The 23772-nt window shown below is 40.1% G+C and overlaps 1 protein-coding gene across 1 annotated transcript in view; it reads left to right on the forward strand.

The window, feature by feature from the left end:
• The window catches only part of GATA6 (GATA binding protein 6), a gene marked incomplete at its 5' end in the record, with an annotated part of 27947 nt that extends 5317 nt beyond the window's left edge, over positions 1-22630 (forward strand). The window contains 4 exon segments of the mRNA XM_023761170.1: positions 3278-3403; positions 4217-4304; positions 4400-4503; positions 21257-22630. Coding sequence (XP_023616938.1) covers positions 3278-3403; positions 4217-4304; positions 4400-4503; positions 21257-21427 — 489 coding nt within the window.
• Positions 22631-23772: the final 1142 nt, after the last annotated feature.

Raw genomic sequence — 23772 nt, forward strand, 5'->3', positions numbered from 1 at the left:
AGTAGCCCAGGGAGAGCCACTGAGTATACCCAGGTCAGGTGAAGGGAGGAGATTTTTTTCTCTATGCATTCTCTGATCTGGTTTGGGTTTTATTCTTGGAAAACCACGCTTTTACAGTATCCTTCTCCCCCCACCCTTCATCCCCTACCCCCACTAGAACATGACAGCAAACCCACACTCCCCTTCTCCCTGCTGCCTCATTCGCGGTTTCTTTGATTTTGTCCCTTCTACCTCAGGGTCCCTTCCAGCTCTTCTCCGAGTGAGACAGGGTTTAGCCACAAATTCCACTCGTCTTTTGGATTGCCCTTGAGTCTGGTGAAAATTTACTTACCCTAACCTTTGTTATTTTGAAATCTGCCTGTTCAGATAAACTACACAGAACTTGAGAAATATGCAGTCTGTGTGTTCTTCTCAAGTAGAGTATTTTCAGCAATATGAACCTGTTTTACTATGTTTTAATATATGGGAATTCTGATTTTCTTCAAGGATCAATCTCTTATTGTCATAGTTTGTGTGTGTGTGTGTGTGTGTGTGTGTGTGTGTTTTAGGAGAAGGTATTTACTACTGTAGTGATTAGAAAAAATACTAGGAAAGCTTTCACAAGCCCCACTGTAAGGCTAACATTTGTTTAGCCAAGCACCCATACTCTAATACCTTTTAAAGTAAAATACTTTACAGTTAGATGCCAGACATCTTAAGTATCCAAGTAATTTATTTAATTGTTATACTCTAATTAGCAGGGACAAATGCTACACATGTTGTTTGTGTTAAACAGATTAGAGTGAAATTGCATCACAATGTAAGTCTGACACCTTAAGGAGAAGCAATTAGTTTTATGGTTGTTTTGTTTTTAATGCATTTAAAATAAAGTGGCCAAGGTTAATTTGATGAGTGTATGCGCCTTAAACTTGTTACAACCTCCCACAGCTCAAGTTCTTCAAAGGCCATCCGTAACTTCAGTGTCTGACTCCCTACGCCGGTGTTCATTTTTCCTACATGCATGATATTAAGAAAAGAAAAAGTAATGGCTGGAAAATATTCCAAGGAAGTTCTTTGTTTGCATGTATTAGCCTATATATTAACTATAGAGACTATTATTATTATTATTTTTGGAAATGAGCATTGAGCTGAGAAATAGCTGAGCTCAGAAAAGTAACATTTTCACGAGATGGAGCAAAAAAACTAGTATAATAGCCGTTTTGGTTCTCGTTGCATTATAAATTTAATCTAGTATCATTCATATTTAGATAGTGCCATTTGTTTTGTGCCTTTACAAGTAAAAAATAACCAGAAAAACAGTTTTAACCAATTAGTTTCCCTTCTATGTGGCAACTGTGTTGGCAGTAACCAAGGTCAGCCAATATGCTTTATAAATGGGTTATAAATGATCCGGATTGAAGGGTGTGTCTATCAATTAGTTCTCCTTGTGGGCTTCTTATTTATGGTTTTGATGGGCCTACCTTAGTTATCAGAAGTAGAATATTGAACCCAAGTTTGTTTAGCCAGCAGTTACAGAACCAATCACTGAATTTGAACTTGTATTACATTGCAAAATAAGAGATTTATGGTTAACTTGAATTCCTTGTCAATGATGAACATAACCAAGAGATCGCTTGTTACAAGGAACTTTTATAACCTACTCACCTTCATTTCACATGTTTATGAGGACTGGCTTCACTCATGATCTGCAGTTGACAGTCATAAAGTTCTTTGTTATAATGGCAAATTCTGATAACAAGTTTGCTTCACATTGGCTCAAATTCCACTGGAAACTGTCATAAATGACCTGTTTCTAAAAGGAACCTTCCTGTCCCTAGTTTTTTGATCGTGCATTTATGAAGACAAAGGGGTGTTCTCCTAGGAAATTATTTTCTTTTGACCTGAAAGAAAGAAACCCTGATGCGTAAGGTTTTATATCTTTTCATCAGTTTAGCAAAGCAATTTCTCAAATAGTTCTTCTGTCGGCCAAGCCAAGCATATTGATTACAACCAAAAGTCAAATTGATTTTTTTCTTAGCACTGACTTAAAATGTTGTAGTGCTAAGAGGCTTACCAGTGTCTCTTTGTTTTTATAACTTGTCTGTAAAGAGGAATGCTTAAAGTAATACAACAGGATGTGAATTGTAAATGAGAAATTCAGTTGTATCTTTTAAATTTGCCACCAAAGGATTTGGAGATCTCTGTCCTTTTTCATCTGTGAGTTTTCAATACATACTCAATTTTTCTTTCTTGTTGTGCATTCTTTTTTATAACTTCTTTTTTAAAAAATTAATTAGTGGAGCTCACTTACCAAATTCTGTGACCTTCAATTTGCTTTGTTTCCTGTATTTTCCCTATAGTTTTTTTTTTTTCCAGAAGTCATATGGCACCGTTTTTTAGTTGCCCTATCTAGGTTATTTAAAAACAAATTTAGATTTTTTGCCATTCTAAGGAGGAGCTTATACTAGGTTAAATTCTCATTCTTTATAATTCACACATAATTTAGGGGAAATAAATTCCCTTTAAAGATGTTATGGGCATAAAGGGAATGTGGAAATCAGAATGATAGTAACAGAGGGTTGACCTCTGATAATAACATTTAACCCTTTGTGTGAACAAAAGTTCATTATTATACTGGCAGGGTAAATAACATATATTAGTATCATTGTATTTAAGACAATGCTGACATTAAAACAATGCCATAAAATTTGCTTATCCTTTGCAAAAATGAATAATACAAAAATTCAGGCAGCATTTGATCATGATAATTATGGAACCTATTCAAAATATACTTCTTTACAAACATTTTATACATTTTCCAAAATCCATTTCTATTAATAGATAGGTTCTTCTAAAGTTCCTGATTTGTTCCTCTGCACAAATCTTGGAAATATGAGCTGATTATCTTCAGTTTTCATGTGAAGTGGAGACTGTTCAAAGCCACTTAACATATTGGCAGGCAGTTATGATTGCATTTCAATATCCTTACGTCGGACTTGTGACCACAGTAGGTGCAGTTATTAGCCAACATTATGACTGTGTTTTGGTTATTCTATAACCTACACTAATATTTTGGAACAAATCAAATGTATGTGTGGGATAGAACACACTGTAAAACTTAAGTTTCTTGGTCCAGGAAGGTCAATCTAATTACACTTAAATTTTTTTTCTCAAGGGACCTCTTATTTATAATAACCAGGTCCATGCTTGTTGACGACAGGGACATGATACATTGAAGTAGGTAGCATAGACATAGAAATCACTTATAACTGTACACTTACTTTCTTGTGCTTTCTAGCCTTCCTCCCGGCGGCTTGGATTGTCCTGTGCCAACTGTCACACCACAACCACCACTTTATGGCGTAGAAATGCCGAGGGCGAACCTGTGTGCAATGCTTGTGGACTCTACATGAAACTCCATGGGGTGCGCCACGTATTCTGCTCATATGTATACATGTTTAGTGTAGTTTGTACATGGTTTCAGTTAAGAAAAAAGTCGGCAAAGGAGGAGGGATGAAAGTGAAAATTTGATTGTCTATATGCATGTTATTGATGACAAGTTAAACTATTATCTTAAATAGCAATAAGAAACAAAAAAATGCTGTCAATTAAACGGCCACACATATTTGTTGTAAGACATCACAATATTAGAAATATTAAAATGTGAAAAATGTATATTTTAGAATTGATAAAATGGTAGTAACCCTTAAACTGCAAAAGAGGAAAACATGCAACCAACTAGAAATGCATAATAACTAGTTTATATTAACTTAATTCTTGAATGCAATCAAATAAATTTATATAAAGAAGTAATATATGTATTTGATAGTTATAGTTAGAAAGATTGTATACTTCATTTTAAGGACAGCACAAAATATTATAAATATATCTATCTTAAAAAGGAAAATAACCTATATGTAGAAGGAAGAGAATACATGAGCTCTATGAAATGAAAATATTCAGTGGTTTTACTCTGTAATTGAAATTGTTTAAAACAATAAACATTAATTGAAGGAATAATATCTCCCTGGCAAATCACCTCATTTTCCCTGCAGGAATCTGCATTTGATGGGGTCTTTGTACAGTTGGAATCTATTGAAAAAATATAAATGGTATTGCAATTTATGCCAAGTTCTTTTAAATGAGGGCCTTCAGTGCTGACATTGGTTCTTTGGCTAAAGTTTGGGTTTTCTTCAATATAATATTAACTTTCTGGCCTATGTGAAATTTTTTTTAGGTGCCCCGACCGCTTGCTATGAAAAAAGAGGGAATTCAAACCAGGAAACGAAAACCCAAGAACATAAATAAGTCAAAGGCTTGCTCTGGTAAATATAATAAAATGCTATTTGATTGTTACGTATTTGCTAACCTTAACAGTAGAGTATACGTATATTTATGAGGTTAATTTTGACTGTTGCAGGCAACAGTAATAATTCCGTTCCTATGACTCCATCTTCCACCTCTTCTAACTCAGATGATTGCAGCAAAAATACTTCCCCCACAACACAACCAACAGCCTCAGGGGTAAGTGTTAAAATAGTATAGACTCTTCTAACCTAGTGTGTAGTCTCCAGTTTATTATCTCAAATTTTATGTGATAGTACAATAGTCTAAACCAACAGTTCAGTTTAGTTAGTTGATACCTAAGAATAGTTTTTAGAGGCAATTACATTTAAATGACAAACATAAGTACTTTGCAAACCTCTTAAGATCTATGTCATATTTTTATGGTTAAATTAAACCAAGTAAAAGCTAGAAGTTTTGGTTTGAAGTGCTTTTAAATTGTTTTATTTCCAGGTTTTTATCTGCATTTATATACCCCAGAACCCATGGCATTAAATTGCTTTTGCTTATCATATCAACTCTTGCTTTCAATTTTCCTGTCTCAAGCCCTTACCTTTGCTTTCCTTCCTTCCTCTGACCCCCCCTCCCTCCTTTCATTTCTTCCTTTCTTCCTATCTACCCAAAACATAGCTCATCATAATGGGTCAGGTGCTGCTGTCGTCACTGATCTTGCTTCACTTTACTGTCCTCTTGCTGGGAGGCCTGCCTTCTTTCAGTGCACCTTAATCGTACCCAGGCTTCTTCCATTCAGCCTTGCTATAAACCTGTGAGCGATTTGGTTTGTGAGTGAGAGTCTTTGTCAAGATCACACACAGCGTTTGTTTCTGTAAAGCTGTGATTGAAACTCAGTTTTTCTCAAGTGCAGAGCATTTTCCCACCTTGGTATTTCCCAAATTTATCTGGAATGTATGTATGTATGTATGTATGTATGTATGTATGTATGTATTTATGGAGTGCTCTTTAAAAACGACTGAGTCTCACCCTAGATCTCATTGAAATCCAGGGTGGGCTTGGGCAGCACATTCCAAGTGATGGTAGGGTTATACTGAGACTAGCATAGGATGACACGCCAGCATTAAAATCTCGATTGACACAGTATTTTCTACAATTAATCTTGCCCTTTTAGGGGTACATTGAAATACTACAGATTTCTGGGCCCCACCCCAAATTTTCTGAGTCAGAGTCTCAAAACAATTTTGAACTGTGCTTAAAACTATATTTATTTCTCTTTGTCTTCTGCCCCAAATTCATTTGGGCTTTTTCTTTAACAAAACAAGAAATTCAATCTGAGATTCACAAGGGAAAAAACCTTTCATTCCTTTTTGTTTGTTGCCTACAGGTTAAAGGATGTTTCTAGCCTTGATCAAGGTGGACTCTAGTGTATCATGTTTTTACAGAAGGGTTACATGCAGTAATTTTAAAGATCTAATGTAGTAAGTAGAACAGTTCCTTGTAGGGAAATAAAAAGATGGAAATTATTTAAAAATATTTTTTTATTATGCCTTCAGTCCTCAGAAGCAATTATGTGGCTAAATGAGGCAAAACAACATTCTGGTTCTCCAGAGCGTTTAGGGAGCAGCCAGGTTTTTGGCCGCAGTCATTTTTAGCAGAAATGAGGATTGCTGCCAGCTCCACGTCACTTCTGTTGGTGATACAGTCCAGCTTAAACTTGGCAAAGGCCAAATTTGAATGATAAATGGCAAAGAAATAGGTATTTGCCAACAATGGGCTTTGGGGACTTGGAACCCTAGTGGGTGGAATCCATATTTTGCTCTTGTGGTTTTGTGATGTGAAATTTCAAAATTGGCTCTGCGCAAGTCCAATCGTTTGCCTTCCCAGGGGAGAAAAGGCCGTGGCTGGCTCTGGCTCTGGTGTGTCTGCAAGAGGAACCTTGGGAGTTCTGCTTTGGTGTCCCAGCGTCTGTCACCTGGGGCCCAGCACCCCAGAGGTGGCTTGCCAGCCAGTGCCCTGAGGAGGAACACGCAGTTCCCTCCTAAAGGCCAGGAGGCAAAGCAGCAGGATTTTAGAGACGGGCTGTGTGATCTGCAGTTGGCCTCAGAAATGCTTTGGGACAGCTTTCCTGGTGGGTGGGGGGGTGCGGGGTGGATTGCCCGCCATCCTCCCTTCACCCCAGGGGCTCTCCTGGCCTGGCTCCACAGGCACTCGACTGTCATCTGGGTTGTGGGTTTTTTTCTATGGATGGTGAGCCCATCACGAATGTCTCCATCCGCTCCTACCGGCCGTACCTGTTGTGGGGAACTAGGCCTGCTTGGCAGAAGCCAGTTTGCTTGCTGCCTTTGGAAATTGTGCCCCTCTAAGAATAATTGTAGACTCCAGTGGTCTCCCCATGTTACTACCAAGGAGTGCCAGTGTGTGCCCGTTGGTCCCTTAGCACTTTTCAGACCCTTCTCTGGGTGTGTGTGGCCAGTGTGGCAGCAGGGGAGCTGTAAAGAGCATGCTAGAGGAGTTAGTCTGTGAGCTGCTGGCAGAAGCATTTGTGAAAGGGGGTTGTACTGACAAAGATGTGTTTTCCCCCCATTTGGATCATGGTTTATGATGTTGGAGGGCAGTTGGTGTTGGCACTAACCACTTACAGGACTTTGTGAAGGACTGGATGTAAGGAAAATGTTATATTCACAGAGCAAGGTCGGATCTGGTACGTAGTACATGGCACCTTCATTGGCTCAGTGTTTAAACTTCCTATGTTGATGGGTACATCCCATTGGTCTCCAGTGGCCCCTTTGGCGGAAATTAGGGTTATCCTACCTTAAGAGGGACAACTGAGCTACAAAACAAAGGACAACCTTAGGCACACTCCCAGTGGAACACAGGAACTGGGGCCACCTGTTCTTCCACTGAGATGTACATGGCAGCATAACCGCTCCACCTTTCCTTAGTGGTGGTGAGTTACAGCATGGATGTCAGACCGCGGCAGCGGTCTTAATCAAAACTGCTGATTATTTTCATTCCCCCTGAGAAATCAGCTCTAGATCATCAGTAGGCATTCCCACCAGGCGTCTGGTCAGTCCTGATGTCCCTGCCCTGCCCTGCACGTGGGCAGGTGGGGACACCAGGTCACGAGCCGGGACTGGTTCTTGAGCTAACCTGGCAGGGGCTGAGTATTCTGGAGGAGGCACTCCTAGTTGTCTGCTGCTAAGAGAGGAGGCTCCAGGGCTCCCTCCCCAGCAGGGCAAAGGTGTGGGCAGGGCTCCTCGTGCACTGCACTTGGCATTCTTCCAGGACAAGTGCCAGGAAAAGAATTTTTGTGCTGCTCTGAAGCTTCATTTCTTTGACTTACTTGCATGTCTTAGCTTATGTACTTGTTGCTACTTTGTGTTTTAACTAGACCCCTGCCTGGGGAAAAATGGAGACATTCCTTCTGATGATCTTCAGGTCAATGACCTGGCTATCTTATGACTCAGTTTCTCTTTGTTGTAGGCTGTGGGTGCAGTGGTGTGTGTGTGTGTGTGTGTGTGTGTGTGTGTGTGTGTGTGAGTGTGTGTGTGTGTGGTGGAGGTAGAGAGAGAGTAGTTTGTTTGTTCTGTGTGAGATTGAGAAGAAACTGCTTCCATGCAGCCCAGGATTAAAATTGCCCCTGTCTTGTTGCTTTGGAATCTTTGTTTGTTAATAATGAATTAAACTTAATTTTTGAGACAGTTGATTAAATTTTTTGACTTTTGAACTTTAAGATAAATTTCCCCCAAATACTCTTTCATTGTGTCTAAAATAGTCTTAATACATGTAGTTTTACTGAAAAATGTGTGTTCAGTTGGCATTTATATTCTGAATTGTAAGAATATTTAAATCTTGCATTGATTTCAATTTATTGACTGAGTTATTTTTTTTTAATTTTTTTATTGCTTAAAGTATTGTAAGAATATTTAAATCTGTCCCTTTTTTTCCCTCGCCCTTGAGAGTTATTTTTTATAGGTTTTTTATTCTGGTTATTTAGAAGGGAGATATAGTAATGTATTCTATTTCAGCAATTCTCAAATACGGTCTAACAGTTTATAAATATTACTATCCTTCCTATGACTTGTAACTAAAAATCTATAAAATTATAAGATGCTTTTTATATACAGGGGTGGGCAAATGTAAGTTTATAGTTGTGAGTATGTGAAACATAGTTTATTTTTGTATTATTTATTGTGTTATTTATTTGTATTATGTAAACCTACTTTTGCTCACCCCTGTATAGTTCATCTCCATGTATTTCGACGTTATATGTTTAATGATGACTTCAGTACTATGTCTACAGTTTTAATACGAACTTAAGTAGGCTTTAATTTTTAATAATTCTTTATAGAACTACTTTTAGGCAGGCAAAATATGTATGTGTATATAATATATAAACATAATAATATATATGTTAATCCCCAAGTTGTATTAGGTAAAAGGTATTTCTTAAATTTTCTTTGGGATGAAAAGGTTAATTTGGAAATGAAATAAGCGCTAAGACTTAGTGTCTGAGAATAAGAAATCACTGAACCTACAGGATGTGGCAAAAGCAGGTTTTCAGTTGTGAGCAAGTGAAACGTTTTATTCTATTATTAATTATTTTATTATTTTCCTTATGAACAGCTGTGGTCCTATTTTTGCCCCACCCTTTATACGACAATTCCTTGCTTTACAGTTCCATTTACGAAGCGCTGTGCTATGGGAGGCCCTGTTTATAACGGAGTAAACTAGGTCCCTGATCTTAAACTGTTCGTAAGGTGGTGGTAGTGGAGCGGGCAGGTATAGAGAGATGTTACTGCTGGTTAGATTTGGAAGTATGTTAAATGAGTGACAAAGTGCTGTAGTAGATAAAAGGTGAATTCTGACTGCAGAGTTGGAGATAGCTCCACAGAGCAGAGGAAATTGAAATTAGTTGGGTAGGATTTTTGCGGGGGAAACAATGGGGTAAGAGTCTCCAGGAAGAAGAGGATCATGAGTATCTGGTACTTCAGGGACAGTCTTAGGAGTTCATTGTGGCTGGAGTGCAGGGTGTAAGAAGCCAAAGGCAGGAGATAAGGCTGGTAAAATAGGTGGAAGGTGGATCTTTGAAAGGATTTAAAATTACTATCAGGTCAGCCTTAAGAAGATCCCAAGCCACATTCATTTCTAAATGATGGACTTTCTCTAAGCCCCACTGCAGTCACAAATGTATTTCTGTCTATGTTGGAGCCCAACAATTAAGACATTCTTAGCTGGGAGTACTTTGATAATTGATGTCAACAAATGCTGGCATGCTCCTACTTGTATATTTTACAAGCAGGGTTTCCCCTCACAAACAGTAAGAAAAAAACCTTTCCTTGGAGCTGGTGACATGCCCTGACCTCACCGCCTATAATGTTTAGTTTCTTGGTTCCCAGGGCTCCTCAGGGCAAGCTGGGTTAGGGTGGCTGCCCCGTGGCTCTTCCGAATGGAAGTGCATCAGGCATGGTGTGTTAGTGATAGGAAACAGTTTCTTCACTTTGCGGTTCATCGCTGGCGATAAACTTCCACAGAGAGGCAGATGTCTTTAGACTGAGATGAGCCTGTTCTCACTGGCTCACTGGCTGGTTCTGTGCCTTAGGGTGGACTTATTCTTCTGGGACACTATGTTCCTAGCGAGACCTGCTTTCTTATTGCAGTCACCCCTTGCTAATAACATCACTCAATGACCTTGTCAGACAGTGTACTTCTCCTGAGCTGTGTGGTGCTAAAACTTGTGCTAGAAGTGGTTTGAAAGAGTTAATGCGCATCCGCAAGTGCTTGTAGCTGACAGGCCGTGATTTAAGGATCGACACTGTTAGGATATCTGGATGTCTTTATAAGACCTAAAGCAGTGGTTCTCAACCTTCCTAATGCCGCGACCCTTTAATACAGTTCCTCCTCATGTTGTGGTGACCCCCAACCATAACATTATTTTCGTTGCTACTTCATAACTGTAATTTTGCTACTGTTATGAATCGTCATGTAAATATCTGATATGCAGGATGTATTTTCATTGTTACAAATTGAACATACTTAAAGCATAGTGATTAATCACAAAAACAATATGTAATTATATATGTGTTTTCCGATGGTCTTAGGCAACCCCTGTGAAAGGGTCTTTCGACCCCCAAAGGGGTCGCAACCCACAGGTTGAGAACCGCTGTTCTAGAAGAAGGTGAGGTATTTCGCAGGTTAATATTTTAAAATATTTATGTAGATTTTATTTCATGTATTGCTATTTGCATCCCATGGTAAAAATTGGAAAGCACCACTTTTGTCAAGTAGCTTCTTTATTGGCAAATTTATGCTCTACTTTTTCTCCAAGCAATTGAATTTACTGTCACATTATGGTCGGCCACAAAGTAATAGTTCTTACTATTATTAACTAGTCCTATAATAATTAAATACCTGAAAGGTCATTCGTACAGTGTGAGTTGCTTTCACTTAGAGGAACTTGGCTCCGAAGAGAGGATCTGATTCAAGAGGCTGCTAAAACGGGACAAAAATGACTGCTGAGCCCATAACTGGACGATTCCACAAGGGCCTTTAGCGTGCTTGAAAGCCAGACATTAGTGGATTAACCTAGTATTTTATCAGTCGTACTCTTGCTTTTAAGAAGTTTTCTCCCTTTCCCATATTTTCTCATTTATAAGATAGTGGACATAGGCAGGCAGGAAACTAGTTTGTAATTATTACTAAGAGTTATCACTCTACTAAGGTGGTGCTTTTATTACCATTTTCTATTTGCAGGAGTGAGACTCAGAAGGTAACAGGCCCAAGGTTATGTATTGAGGGCTTGGATTTGGATCCAGATTGTCATTACTGTGGCATACTGGCTTAATATATGATAGATAAGAGTATGTGATATTGGAATTTTTGAAGAGAAGGAATAATATTTTCTTAGTGAAATATGAATAATTTTGATTAGTAATTTTCAGCATTAAATACCGTCCCACTGACACAGGTGGGAAAAGAGTGCCAGAGAAGTGACTTGCTCACGAGGCCATTGTAGAAGCTTTCTTGTTAATATTATACTTATTAATAAAATGTATTATAATACTAAGACTATGTGAGTTGGGTAATAGGCAAATATTTAGTAAAATTTACTATTGTTAATGTGCCTAATGTGATTGGAAAAAGATTCTCTCAAAATATCAAGTATAACATTGCAGTACTAAAATTCTTCTAATGGTGTGATTTAAATTCATACACAGTGAATGCTCAGGTAATTGGAACTTTTCAGAGTGTTCAAATTGTCTTCAGTTAATTTTTACAAAATCATTGAAAACGCATTTTTTAAATAGGCAAGTGTTCATTTTTTTTCCCTCCCAGAGTTTACAGCCCAACAGACTCTTTCTAAATGAATAAAAAAAGAGTTACAGAGTCATTAATCTCTTACAAGGGCCTGAGAGAGAGTTGCAGTTAGACCTTATTATTGCCTCATTTATAAACCAGGGCCCAGAGTGACTCCGTAAGGTCACAAAACAAGCCGTGCTGAAGCCGGGACTGGAACCGACGTCTCCTGCCTCCCAGTCCGGGGCTGTTACCACTCCCAGGAGTTGACCAATCATCATAGTTATTAATATCCCACTTGCCACTTGCTACAAGCCATGAACATAAATATTTTGCTGGCATTTTATCTTCACGCTCCCTATGTGCCAGGCTCCCCTTCTTTCTTCTCCCACAGCCCCTTCTAATAACTCACGCTCCTGCCTGACCACACTGGCCTTCACTGTGAAAGTCACACGTCACCCTGGCGAGGAACCTTGGAGCATGTGGAGTTTGCATACTTTCTTTTTGATCTCAAGGCCTTTTGTGGACTTCCCTCTTTTTCTTCGTGTGTGCGTGCGGGAGTGTGTCACAGGGAAGATGATAAAAAGAGCAGTTAGGAATCCATGGTACTACATTAATATCCGATGGCTTTGTATGTATATTAGGAAACAGTAAAACGAATGCTGCTTACATAGTTTATAATATATGTGTTCACCCAATTGATCACAGGACTGTGATTTATTTAATACGTGACCCATTATCACAATCTGAGAACTAGAATCCTCAGAGTAACGGTAGGCAGACTGTCATGTGCCTTTCCCCATGTCCTCAGGTTAGAAGGCTTTGTCTCAGAACACAGCTTTTCTTTATAGATTGCAGATTCCTCGCAGTTCTTGTCCCCCCTGCCACCTCTATAAGAACATACAAAATTGTCACAAAACTGGAAGTAATGTTACGGGAAGACATGGCCAAATTTAAAGAAATTTGGCTTAGAATGCTCTGAAATGTTATTGGTAAATGAATCTTTGAAGAAAATGAATTCCTTTACTGGAACAAAAGTAATTTATTATGCATTTCATGGGTGTCTGCCAAAAGAGTTACTAGCAATATGAAGGTCTAATGAATATGAAGTAAATACACTGTGTTAGCTCTGTTCATGTGTGCACCTACCTGTTAATTTTCTCTGAGATTTTAACGATTTAAAAAAGGCATCTCCAAAGACAGGTGTTGGCATGTGTGATAATTCATGATGCTGCTTCTTATCACACCAGGCCCAGCTCTCGGAATTTGTGAGACTGAGTACAGAGAGATTATTTTATTGACTTCGGATTTTAAGAAAGGTTTGAACAAATAAACAACAAGTATTGATTTCGACGTCCTGTTGGAGTTTTGTGGGTAAAACAGTTCCAAGTAAATGACTGCCGGCGTTTAAATGCTGATTTAATTGGTGTGCTGCCCTCTGGTCGCTGGTAGCGAGGCGTGGTTCCACCGGAGCTGGGGCACGCGCTCCAGCATCGTTTTTATCTTATTACGCACAAATAGTTTTAATTTAAAGTTCTCATTAAGTCTAGTTGCTTGATTGATGGTGAAGCCTGGATATGGCCTGAAGTTTATTTTGGGGGCTTCACAGATTAGCAGCTGGAAGGAAACAGTTTCAGGCAGCCAGGCGCTGAGCTGCAGCTCTGTGTGTGACTATCGTAAGCTGCCAAGGTTTTGTAAAGCCTCCGTTTTCCTCTACTAAAGGGGAGAAGTAATTCCCACCATCTGGTTCTTAGGAGTATTGTGTAGCATAAGTGGGAGATGCCTGTGGACCTCTTTGAAGCTCAAGAAGAGTAGCACTTTAAATTTAATCTTGGAAGTTAATAGTGATGTGCTTTATTTGCAGGACAGTGTTTTTCATCTCAGGATATTGGAAATAAATCCTTACTTCCCTAATGTGGGAAATAGAGAGATGGAGAGCTATTGTGTTAACAAAGTAACTATTTTTAAAGACTGCTTTTATTTCTCTGATAGCAGCAATTTTTCATTCCTTATGATACCCAGTATATTCGTTCTGCTTTCTTGTAAATGCTGCTTGGTGCTTGGACTACGAGATGCTTTCTCTAATTGAGATAAAGACACTCATCCAAATCTCCTGAAAAGCCGGTTTTGCTATAAAAGATTGTAATTCACCAGGTTTTAACTCTTGCCTCAGGGTTCTTTACCAGTTAATTTGAAGGCTAGAATAGTCATCTGTTTTGTTTTGATTCATTTCAGAAGAAAAAGTTTCTCTTTAGTATGTTAATGACTTTGAGTTGTAGAACAAACCCTCTCCTTTGCCATTTATATTTGTACATTCCTATTTTACAGACAACCCCAGAATTCTTATAAATTTGGGGCCGTGCTTTTCTTCACCACAGCATGCTTTCTGTTTCAGTGTGTACAGATGCGCAACGCAATGTGCTCCTCTGCCCAGAGCAGACTGTGCGCATAGAATTGTTCTGTCCTTGAAAAGGCAGCATCCCAGGGTGTGGATATAACCTAGTTTACTGAGGCCTAGAAGGGGCAAGAGGGGGAGAAGGGGCAGCCAGCAAGCTCTCCAGTAAGGATTTTGTTAAATTACAAAAAATAACCATTCTGCTAAACACAGAGTTAGGTCATCAGCTCGTGACTCCCGTTTCTTGTGAGAGAAAGTGCTCGTGTTCTCTTGCTTTATTTGAGCCATTATGGGAGAATTGGGGTTTGTTGTCACTGATGATTGTTTCCTGGCCTGGTGTTTGTGGACCTTCCCGTGTTGCCTCCTAGCTGATTGAATCACATTTTGTCTGGTCCTATTACCTCCACGCAAACTGAAATGAGCGTTGTTAGGGTGGAAGTTTAGATTTATCTGAAAGGGTTTCTTTGTCGGAACCTATATACGTAGCTTTTACTTTTTCTTTTGAGGAAGGCCACTATAAAGCACTGGAGAGTCTAACCTAGGGGTTATAAAAGCAGAGAAGAGAGCTTTGGCAATGAGGGACGGCTGGCTTCTCCTCACACAAGAAAAAGCCATAACCACAAACTTAGATGTGTAGGAAGGACAGATCAGAGGCCGTGGAAGCGGACAGTCTGAATTTGAGCTTGGGAGGCAGTTGTGAGCACCATCAAAGTCATGCTCTGGAAATGATCACACACTCACCCTCCACCTGCCTGGGGTGCAATGTTTTGTTTCTTCAGATCAAGGCTGCGTTAAGAGAGATTGCAGCATAGAGGACTGAGTACATCCCTGACGACTCCTTATTGGTCGTCTTTCTCAAAAATGAAATGCATGTTTACAATTCACAAGCCAGAGAACCTATGCTGTTCTTCTAGAAACACTTTAAGGGTTTCCTTGGTTCAGATGTGTTGCCTTTCCAGGGTGGCCTTGCAGGAGGCTGTCCCTGGGCCTTTATGTGGCGTAAAGGAAAAGAAAGAACTGGCCATGTTGGTGAGCCAGACAGCTGCTGGGCATTGACTATATGAGTTCATCAAATCAGAAACCCTTGACTTTTCTGATATACAGGGGTGACACAAGTAGATTTTCAGTTGTGAGGCCACGAAACAGTTTATTCTTGTATTATTTATTATTATTTATTTTTATTACAATTGTAAACCTACTTTTGCTCACCCCGGTATGTCTGAAAATGAACAAAGGCTTATTCTCACAGGGGAAAAAAAAAATCCAGTGATCTGAAGATGAACTCTGCCTGTTCACAGGCCAGTGGAGGTTTTCCATGCCCCGGCAGCAGCTGAGTCGTCCCTGAAGTCATTTATTCCTTTAGGAGGGAGTTTTCCAGCCCAGCCGCTCTGCCATCAGTCGTCTCCCACCTAACTTGGCCTGCGCTCAGCGCTAAGCCCAGGCTGGGTCTGGTGCTGATAACACATTTTTTTTTTCAACAGGAAGTGCCTCCATTTTCAGTTGTCTGTGGGAGGGTGGAGGGCAGATAAGCTGTGAATGGAAACACAGAACAGATTTCTGCTCCACCCTCACTGCACTTTGATCAGAGAAAGAGTAGGGACCTCCGCCTGCCTGAGCTGCCCTCCGAAAGGAGGAAGGATGATTCAGCGATGGGCATTCCCAAGCGCTCTGCCCTCCTGTTGTTCAGAAGCATTTGGTGGAGGGGTTGGTTTAGGTTAGCGAAGTGTCTGCTTTTGCGACGTTGATATATCGACGATCTGAACTGAAGTCCTTTCAAGGGTTTCAACTAGATGTGCTTCCCATGTGTCTTCAACTGGTTATTTGCAATTTATACTTGTATTGTGTATATTGGGTCCAGAGTCGCAATAAGCTCTCTCTGATTTTCTCCCCAAATTGTACTGATTCTCAATAGGTAGCTCTTAAATGTCACCTCCGAGGAAAAGGCCCTTAATGAATGGTATGACAAGCCAGGTTTCTTAGAAGAGTTGAGCCAATGACATCTGCAGTTAGAATACCAGCTTCAAAAGCTCAGGTTCCACTGGCGAATCCATGTAATGTGTTTGGTGCTTTAACTTATGTGACACCATGTTTCACATGGGCAGGGACGACCAGGTTCTAGCCTATGCCAGGTGGCATGGAGGTGACTCCCAGGGTGCATGAGGCCCCTTCCGATCCTCCCTTCTCTCTTTGGTGCTTCCACTCTGATTCCTCCCTATGTTTTCTGGCTACTTTTTGACTCTATCCAGCCTGGCTCACCCCTCAAGTGCTTGTGCCCCATGTTTTGGTGCTAGTACCTTCTACTCTTACCACAAAGTTAGGCTGTACTATGCCATTCAAATGAAAATATTCAAAGACAGGCATAGATGGCTCATAGGTTGGGCCCTCTTAAATGGTCCCCTGGCCCCCATGCTCTTCTGGGTTTCCTTTGCGTGTGTACGGACAAGTTGTAATTATGACATAGAATTTTTATATCTTGCTGTTTTTCACCTAACATTACATTAGGGGATTTTTCCCCCCATTTTGCTACATGATCTTTTTATTTTTGATAATTGCATAATAGTTCATTGAGCGGATGCACTCTGCTTTTCCAAACCATTCCCATATTATTAGACATTAGATTATTTCCATGGTTTCCACTATTATAAGTAAACTTGCAATGAATGTCTTCCTGTGTGGAGCCTTTCCCTTCTTTTGAATTCTTTCATTATAATAGCCCTGTAATTTCATTTTCCAAAATGAAATTACAGAGCTAAGTAGGGTATAGAGTTCTTGATATCTCTGCTAACTACTTTCTCAGGCATGTACCAGAATATAGCCCCACTGGCCATGGATAAGCGTACTGGGGCTATCACAATGTAATCAGATCTCATCATTATGATTTTATGTATCTTACATAAAAATCACAATTTATATTTTATTGAGATATGATTGACATATAAAAGTTTTACATTATAGTATTTCATGTTTAAATAGTGTATGTCCATATACAAATATGATTCTCAAGCTTTGGGCACAAGTACTTGCTCTACTTTTTATCTGAGAGACCCTAATGTTCCTTTTGATTTCAAATGAGCTGATTTTTAAAAAAAGTATTGAATTTATTTGGGTGACATTGGTTAATATAATTATAGGTTTCAGATGTACAATTCTATAATACATCATATAATTCTATAATACATCCTCTGTATATCGTATTGTGTGTTCACCACCCCAAGTCAAGTCTCCTTCCATAAACATTTATCCCCCATTTACCATCTTCTCTCTCCCCCAACCCCCTTTCCCTCTGGTAATCACCATACTGTTGTCTGTATCTATGAGTTTTTGTTTTGCTTAATCCATTCACTTTTTTCAACCCAGCTTCCTCCCGCCCCAGACAGCTGTCAGTCTGTTCTCTATTTTGTTTGTTAGTGTGTTTTGTTCACTAGATTCCACATATAAGTGAAATCATATAGTATTTGTCTTTCTCTGACTGGCTTATTTCACTTAGCATAATGTTCTTCAGGTCCATCCATGTTGTTGCAAAGGGTAAGATTTCCTTCTTTTTTGTGGCCATATAGTATTCCATTGTGTAAATGTACCACAACTTTTTTTTTAATCTATTCATCTACTGATAGGCACTTGGGTTGCTTCCAAATCTTGGCTACTGTAATAAAGTTGCAGTAAATATAGGGGTGCATATATTCTTTCGAATTAGTGTTTCAGATATCTTTGGATATATTCCAAGAAGGGAATCCCTGTGTTATAAGGCACTCCCATTTTTAATTTTTTGAGGTAACTCCATACTGCTTTCCACAGTGGCTGCACCCATCTGCATTCCTACCAACAGTGTGTTCCCTTTTCTCCGCATCCATGCCAACACTTGTTTCTTGATTTGTTGATGATAGCCATTCTGACAGGTGTGAGATGACATCTCACTGTGGTTTTAGTTTGCACTTATCTGATGATTAGTGACCTTGAGCATCTTTTCATGTCTGTTGGCCTTCTGTATGTTTTTTTTCAGGTTCCTTGCCCAATTTTTAATTGGATTGTTTGCTTTTTTGGTGTTGGGTTGTGTAAGTTCTTTATACATTTCAGATATTAACCCCCTAGAGCTGATATATTTTTTTAAGAAACTCTTCACTCATGTAATTTTGAGTTTGCCTGCCCTTTGACAGTAGGACTCTTGGCCTGCTATATAGCTTAACATTTTTGTCTGAACTAAGAAGACAATGGGTATTTCACAACTGGTAGCTTTTGGGATTATTGCTCAGGTATAAGAATAATAATCAAGGTATTAAGATTTCTTTAATGTGGCTTATTTGAAAAAGGGACAATGAGCCTTTTGAAGGGCTGTGGAAGCACTTTTTATTTTTTTGCGAAGTGTTGTCAATAACAATTAGAATAAGTCGTTGTTGAATGGGTGGTTTCCCTTAGCTCTAGATGAGTTCCACTGCTCCCACCCAGTGATGGTGCTAACTCACCTGGTGAAGGATGGAATTGGAAGATTAAATTAGGTCTATACTCCTTATCCTTAACAATAGTAAAATACTAATAATAGCATATACCTACGTACAGTTTATTAGCTGATTTAATTCTTGCAACAACCTTACACATAGGTGCTTCTTTATTTTCATTTTCTAGTAAGGAAACCAAGGTACAGAAAGTGCTAGTTTAGGTCTTCTAGTTTATCTCTCCCACATTTTCTCTTAACTCCTTTGCTTAACACTTCTGTTTTAGCTGGTTTTCCTGTGAACAGGTCTCCCCATGTCCTGCATACCTCCCACCTGAGCACCCTTTCTTTTAATGGAATGTTTTAACTCATGGCAAGGCATCATGCTGATGCTTTTACAAACATCTCGGTGAATTGTCACAACCAGACTTGGGGTAGGTGAGGCAAGGGCAGGTTGAGGAGGAGGCTCAGGGAGGTGACCACACTCAGTGGGTGGCAGAATCAGGACAGTACTTGAAAGCCCACGCTTGTCCCCCCAGTGCAGGCTGCTGTGGCTCTTCTCCAGGAATCCTTCCCCCTCTTTGGTTCCTTTTATGACCTCTTACCGCACCTCCCTGTCTCAGCCACTCATTTATCATTTACGATAGGCTGTTGAGCAGTCTTACTGTCGAGTGTGTGAGTGTCCTGGCTCCTCATGTGGCCTGGGAGCTGGTCCAGGGAGTAACTATCTCTTTGGGGCTCACAGTCTCAGTGCCTGACTCGCATGGGTACCTTGCTACTGTTCCTTGTTACTGACTTGTGGTGACGACAGACTGCTCTGCTATCTCAGCACGTCTGGTTATTTGAGGTGGACTGTTTCCTGGGCCAATCCAGGCACCCTCTTCATTTCAGAGAATAGCACTGGCTCTGCTGAAGTCAGGGTTAGTCAGATAAATGCACATGTGCTTATTTTGGGGGAATAAATCAATCAACACAAGGTTGAGTGTGGCATAAGTCATTTATAAAGGAGGTTACTCTTTCTACTAGTTGAATGATAGCTATTGAAGACTCTAAAATGAAGAGTCCTTTTGTAATTTAATACCACCCTTTTGTTTATTGCTCTGGGAGTTAAGTCTGGATCCACGTTGGCTTTGCTAATTGTGGAGGTTCTGGATTTAAGGGCTGAAGTTAATCACCATATTTCTATCTGCAACCAAATCCATAGCTTTAGTGTGTTGACAGGATTGTTTCAGCTATTTCATAAGAATCTATTTTAAATTTTAGGCATGTCAATGACTTTTTGAAATTTGCTTTTTTATGCACCTAAAACCCTCAGTTTAAGTCTTTAAGTTTGTGTTACTTAAAAAGAGGTAAGGGTGTGGGGGTACTGTTGTTGCTGGATTTTAACATACACTCATGTTGGCTAGGAAAAGAAAGGATACCTATAGAGGGGCTGGCTTTGGTCTGTCCAATTAATAAGAAGTTGGGATGGGAAAACAGGAAGTCATATGGTTAGATCTCCTAAAACCTTACATCCTAGCATCATGCGGTTATTGTGAGGATTAGAGAGAAAACCAGATTTTATCTGGGGAAGTGTAGGACCACATTTACTTCCAGGCCCCAGGAACCAAGGGGACTCCATGCACCTTCCAATCAGTTCAGCCTGGTATCTTGGTGCCCTGTGTTTCTCGGAAGTGAATGTAACATCAATTCAGCCAGACACATGTTTTAAGGATTTAATGGGATTGTGTATGTAAATGAATGCTTTGAGAAGTATAAAACATTCTACCTGTGTCAAAAAACAAGTATCTAGTAATTTATGGGGTAGAATCCTGAAAGCACAGAAGAAATAATGGGTTTATGTGATTATGCCTGGATTTTAAAAAATATATTATTATTGACTTCAGAGACAAAGGGAGAGGGAGAGATTGAAACATCAGTGATGAGAGAATCATTGAATGGCTGCCTCCTGCATGCCCCCTATTGGGGATCAAGCCCACAACATAGGCATGTGCCCTTGACTGGAATCGAACCTGGGACCCTTCAGTCCTCAGGCTGACACTCTATCCATTGAGTCAAACCAGCTAGGGCATGGCTGGATTTAAACAAAAAACAACCAAATGCACTGCTTTCTCAAGCCATAGTCTAAACATGATTTTAGTTATTTTAGTTTTATTCTACTAAATTATATCACATAAATTGTATGTTTTCTATATGGCCTTTCTCTTGTGGATAGAAGGAATGAATGAAACAATGTAAAGGTCACCTTTTGCTTTGAGAAATAATTGCCACAATCATGACAGATAAAGGGTGTTTCCATTCTGGTTATAGTGTGGTCTGCTTCAAACATAGCCCATTCTTCTTGGAAAGAATTAAGGTAAATGAGTTAGATATTAAATCTGTATATGCATAGGTTAATTTTCCATGAAGTCAGTGCTCAAAAATTTCATTTATCAGGCCTTGCTGAACTGTGTAGCTTTCTCTTTTAGGCTTTGACATAACTACTAAACCTTATGGCTCTGCTGTGTGTGTGTGTGTGTGTGTGTGTGTGTTCGATGCTCTGCATTTTCTCTTGAAATGATTAGATTGTGTGGCACTTTTTACAAATAGGTTTCTTCTTCCAGTTCCTTTTCTACTTTTGTCCAGCTGAACATGTTGCTGTGTGGTTATTGCCATGCGTCCTCAAGATAACAGGGGAATGTTTGTGAGAGCTAAAATCTCCAGGGCGAGGTCATGGCACTGGGCAGCACAGTGAACTGCCCTGGCCAGGCTGCACTGCCCATCTCACTTGTCCCCATGTGTTGACCTAGTAGGAGCATGACACCTAACAAATTTATGGATATAACTCTCTCCTCCTCTCTGTCCCCTTCTTCTGCCAGGCGGGTGCCCCGGTGATGCCTGGCACAGGAGAAAGCACTAACCCCGAGAACAGCGAGCTCAAGTACTCAGGTCAAGATGGGCTGTACATAGGCGTCAGCCTGGCCTCACCGGCCGAAGTCACGTCCTCCTCGGTGAGACAGGATTCGTGGTGTGCACTTGCCCTGGCCTGAGCCTGCTGCCGCTGCTGGAGCGGGGAGGCCCTCGGGACCTGTGGTGATTATGCCACACTGTGCAAACTGGGGCGAGTATGCCGACAGAACATTCCTCTGATGTGTGATTTCCGTGCCTTTATTTTGAAAGAGATGCATTTCCCAAGAGGCTTGTTCTGCCTTACCAGCCAGCCCCTGTCAATGAAGAGCCAGGGAGAAGATGGAGCGCTTCCTGGGAAGGCCGGTGCAGCCCACAGCACGCTGCCTCCTCCCTGGCTGCGGCCACTTCCAACCAGCCTGCCTCTGGGTCTGCCAGGGCACCCGCTGTGCCACTTCCAGAAACCTGGACTAGGCCTGGGGCCTTGCCTGCTAAGGAATATTGAGATTTTAAAAGAAAGGTTTTATGTGTATTGCCCCAAATCATGTGCTTCTTCTGATTTCTTAATACCTTTCCACACCCAGATTTCACCTGCGTTCACGGAGAAGACCATTTGAGGCCATTTGGTACACACCTCTGGAGGCTGAGTCGGTTCATGAGGTCACTTGTCAAAAATATTGCTCAGTTTGCAGGACTGCATTATAACTGTAACATACACTGTGACTGGCGTTTCTCAAAGTTCATATTGTGTGACTGACCTGAAGTCAGTTGGAATTTGTAAACAGGGTAGCAAACAAGATATTTTTCTTCCATGTATACAATAATTTTTTTAAAAAGTGCAATTTGCGTTGCAGCAATCAGTGTTAAATCATTTGCATAAGATTTAACAACATTTTTTATAATGAATGTAAACATTTTAACTTAATGGTACTTAAATAATTTAAAAGAAAAATGTTAACTTAGACATTCTTATGCTTCTTTTACAACTACATCCCATTTCTATATTCCCAATTGTTAAAGAAAAATATTTCAAGAACAAATCTTCTCTCAGGAAAATTGCCTTTATTCATTTGTTAAGAATTCTTATACAAGAACACCAATATCCCCCCCTTTATTTTACTGTGGAATATGTGCTGGAAAAATTGCAACAAAACTTTACTACCTAACAGACAATATTTGTAAATATTCTAGGTATCTGTACACACTAAGGTGAAGTCTCTACAGTGTGACTAACCCACAGGCAGGTTGGTTTACATTAATTTTTAAAAATGGGATGTCATATGGAAACCTATTTCACCAGAGTTTTAAAAATAAAAAGGGTATTGTTTTGTCTTCTGTACAGTGAATTCCTTCCCTTTCAGTTTCATTTTAATACTGTATAGACATTCATATAAAACAAGCGCATGTGATGTTTTTGCAAATTGCCTTACGGCCTTCATGTCCATGAATTGTCCTTTTGGAGCTGTTTTATAGCTTGGTTTATTTGAAGTTGGCACATGGAGTTATCACTTTCAGTTTGCATTGGGGAAAATTTTTTATAATTAAAGGGACCCAGGAGTAGATCACATCATCTGAGATTAATAAGCATTCTCTTTAGGAACAGTTCTTGAAAAAAATTGAAAAAGTCTAGAGTTTTTTCCCCTTTGAACGAAATACTTTATAGTCCAGAAACGGTCTCCTCTCTGGAACCTCCCTTTTGCAAAGTGCCACTAAGTCTCAGAGCTCATCTGAGGTTGAAGTCCTTCCACTCACCAGAAGGTATAGAATGATCTGAACTATCTCTACTTTTCCTTCACTGTTGGGTGGATTTCAGGAAGTCAAGAAGCTGTTTCACAACACAACATGGTGCAATTTCATCTTGGCTCCAAGGTGTGGGCCACTTACTTTTCATGCACTGATTACAGCCATTCTATGGGGTCCAGTTAGATTCAAGAGAAGGGGAGTCTTCCTCTGTGGTGGGTGGTGTTGGAAGTCAGACATAGGGCTGGGGTAGGTGTGTCTGGGGAAGTCACTGAAGCCTGCATGCACCCTAAAACCATAGGGTGGGCTAGAACAATGCATAGAGTGCTGGATTTGGAGTCAGATCACTAGGCTTCAAGCCCTGCTCTGCATGCATGAGCTCTGTGGCCTTGGGCAAGTTATCCAACTCATTTTCCTCAACTGTAAAATGATGACAGTAACATACAACTTCTAACTCAAAGGAGAGCGTCCATATAAAGTGCCTCGTGCAGGGCTTGGTGCACAGTAAGCACTGAGTGTGAACATGACTGAAAAAGGGTGGCAGGAGCTCTTACCAAATGGGTGTTTGGAATGTCTTAGGCCTTTGCAGAATCACAGGGACTAAGACATCCCGGGCTCACCTGCATTTCTTCCACAACGCTGAGGAGAGTGATGCAAGGGATTCCCCTGCCCAGGGGGTGGCAGAGATGGATGGGGAGGATGCTTGAGAGATACCAGTGTGAGTTCAGCTGATTGTTTAACAGGACAG

Source organism: Myotis lucifugus, unplaced genomic scaffold (assembly GCF_000147115.1).
Source record: "Myotis lucifugus unplaced genomic scaffold, Myoluc2.0 scaffold_200, whole genome shotgun sequence".
Lineage (NCBI taxonomy): Eukaryota > Metazoa > Chordata > Mammalia > Chiroptera > Vespertilionidae > Myotis > Myotis lucifugus.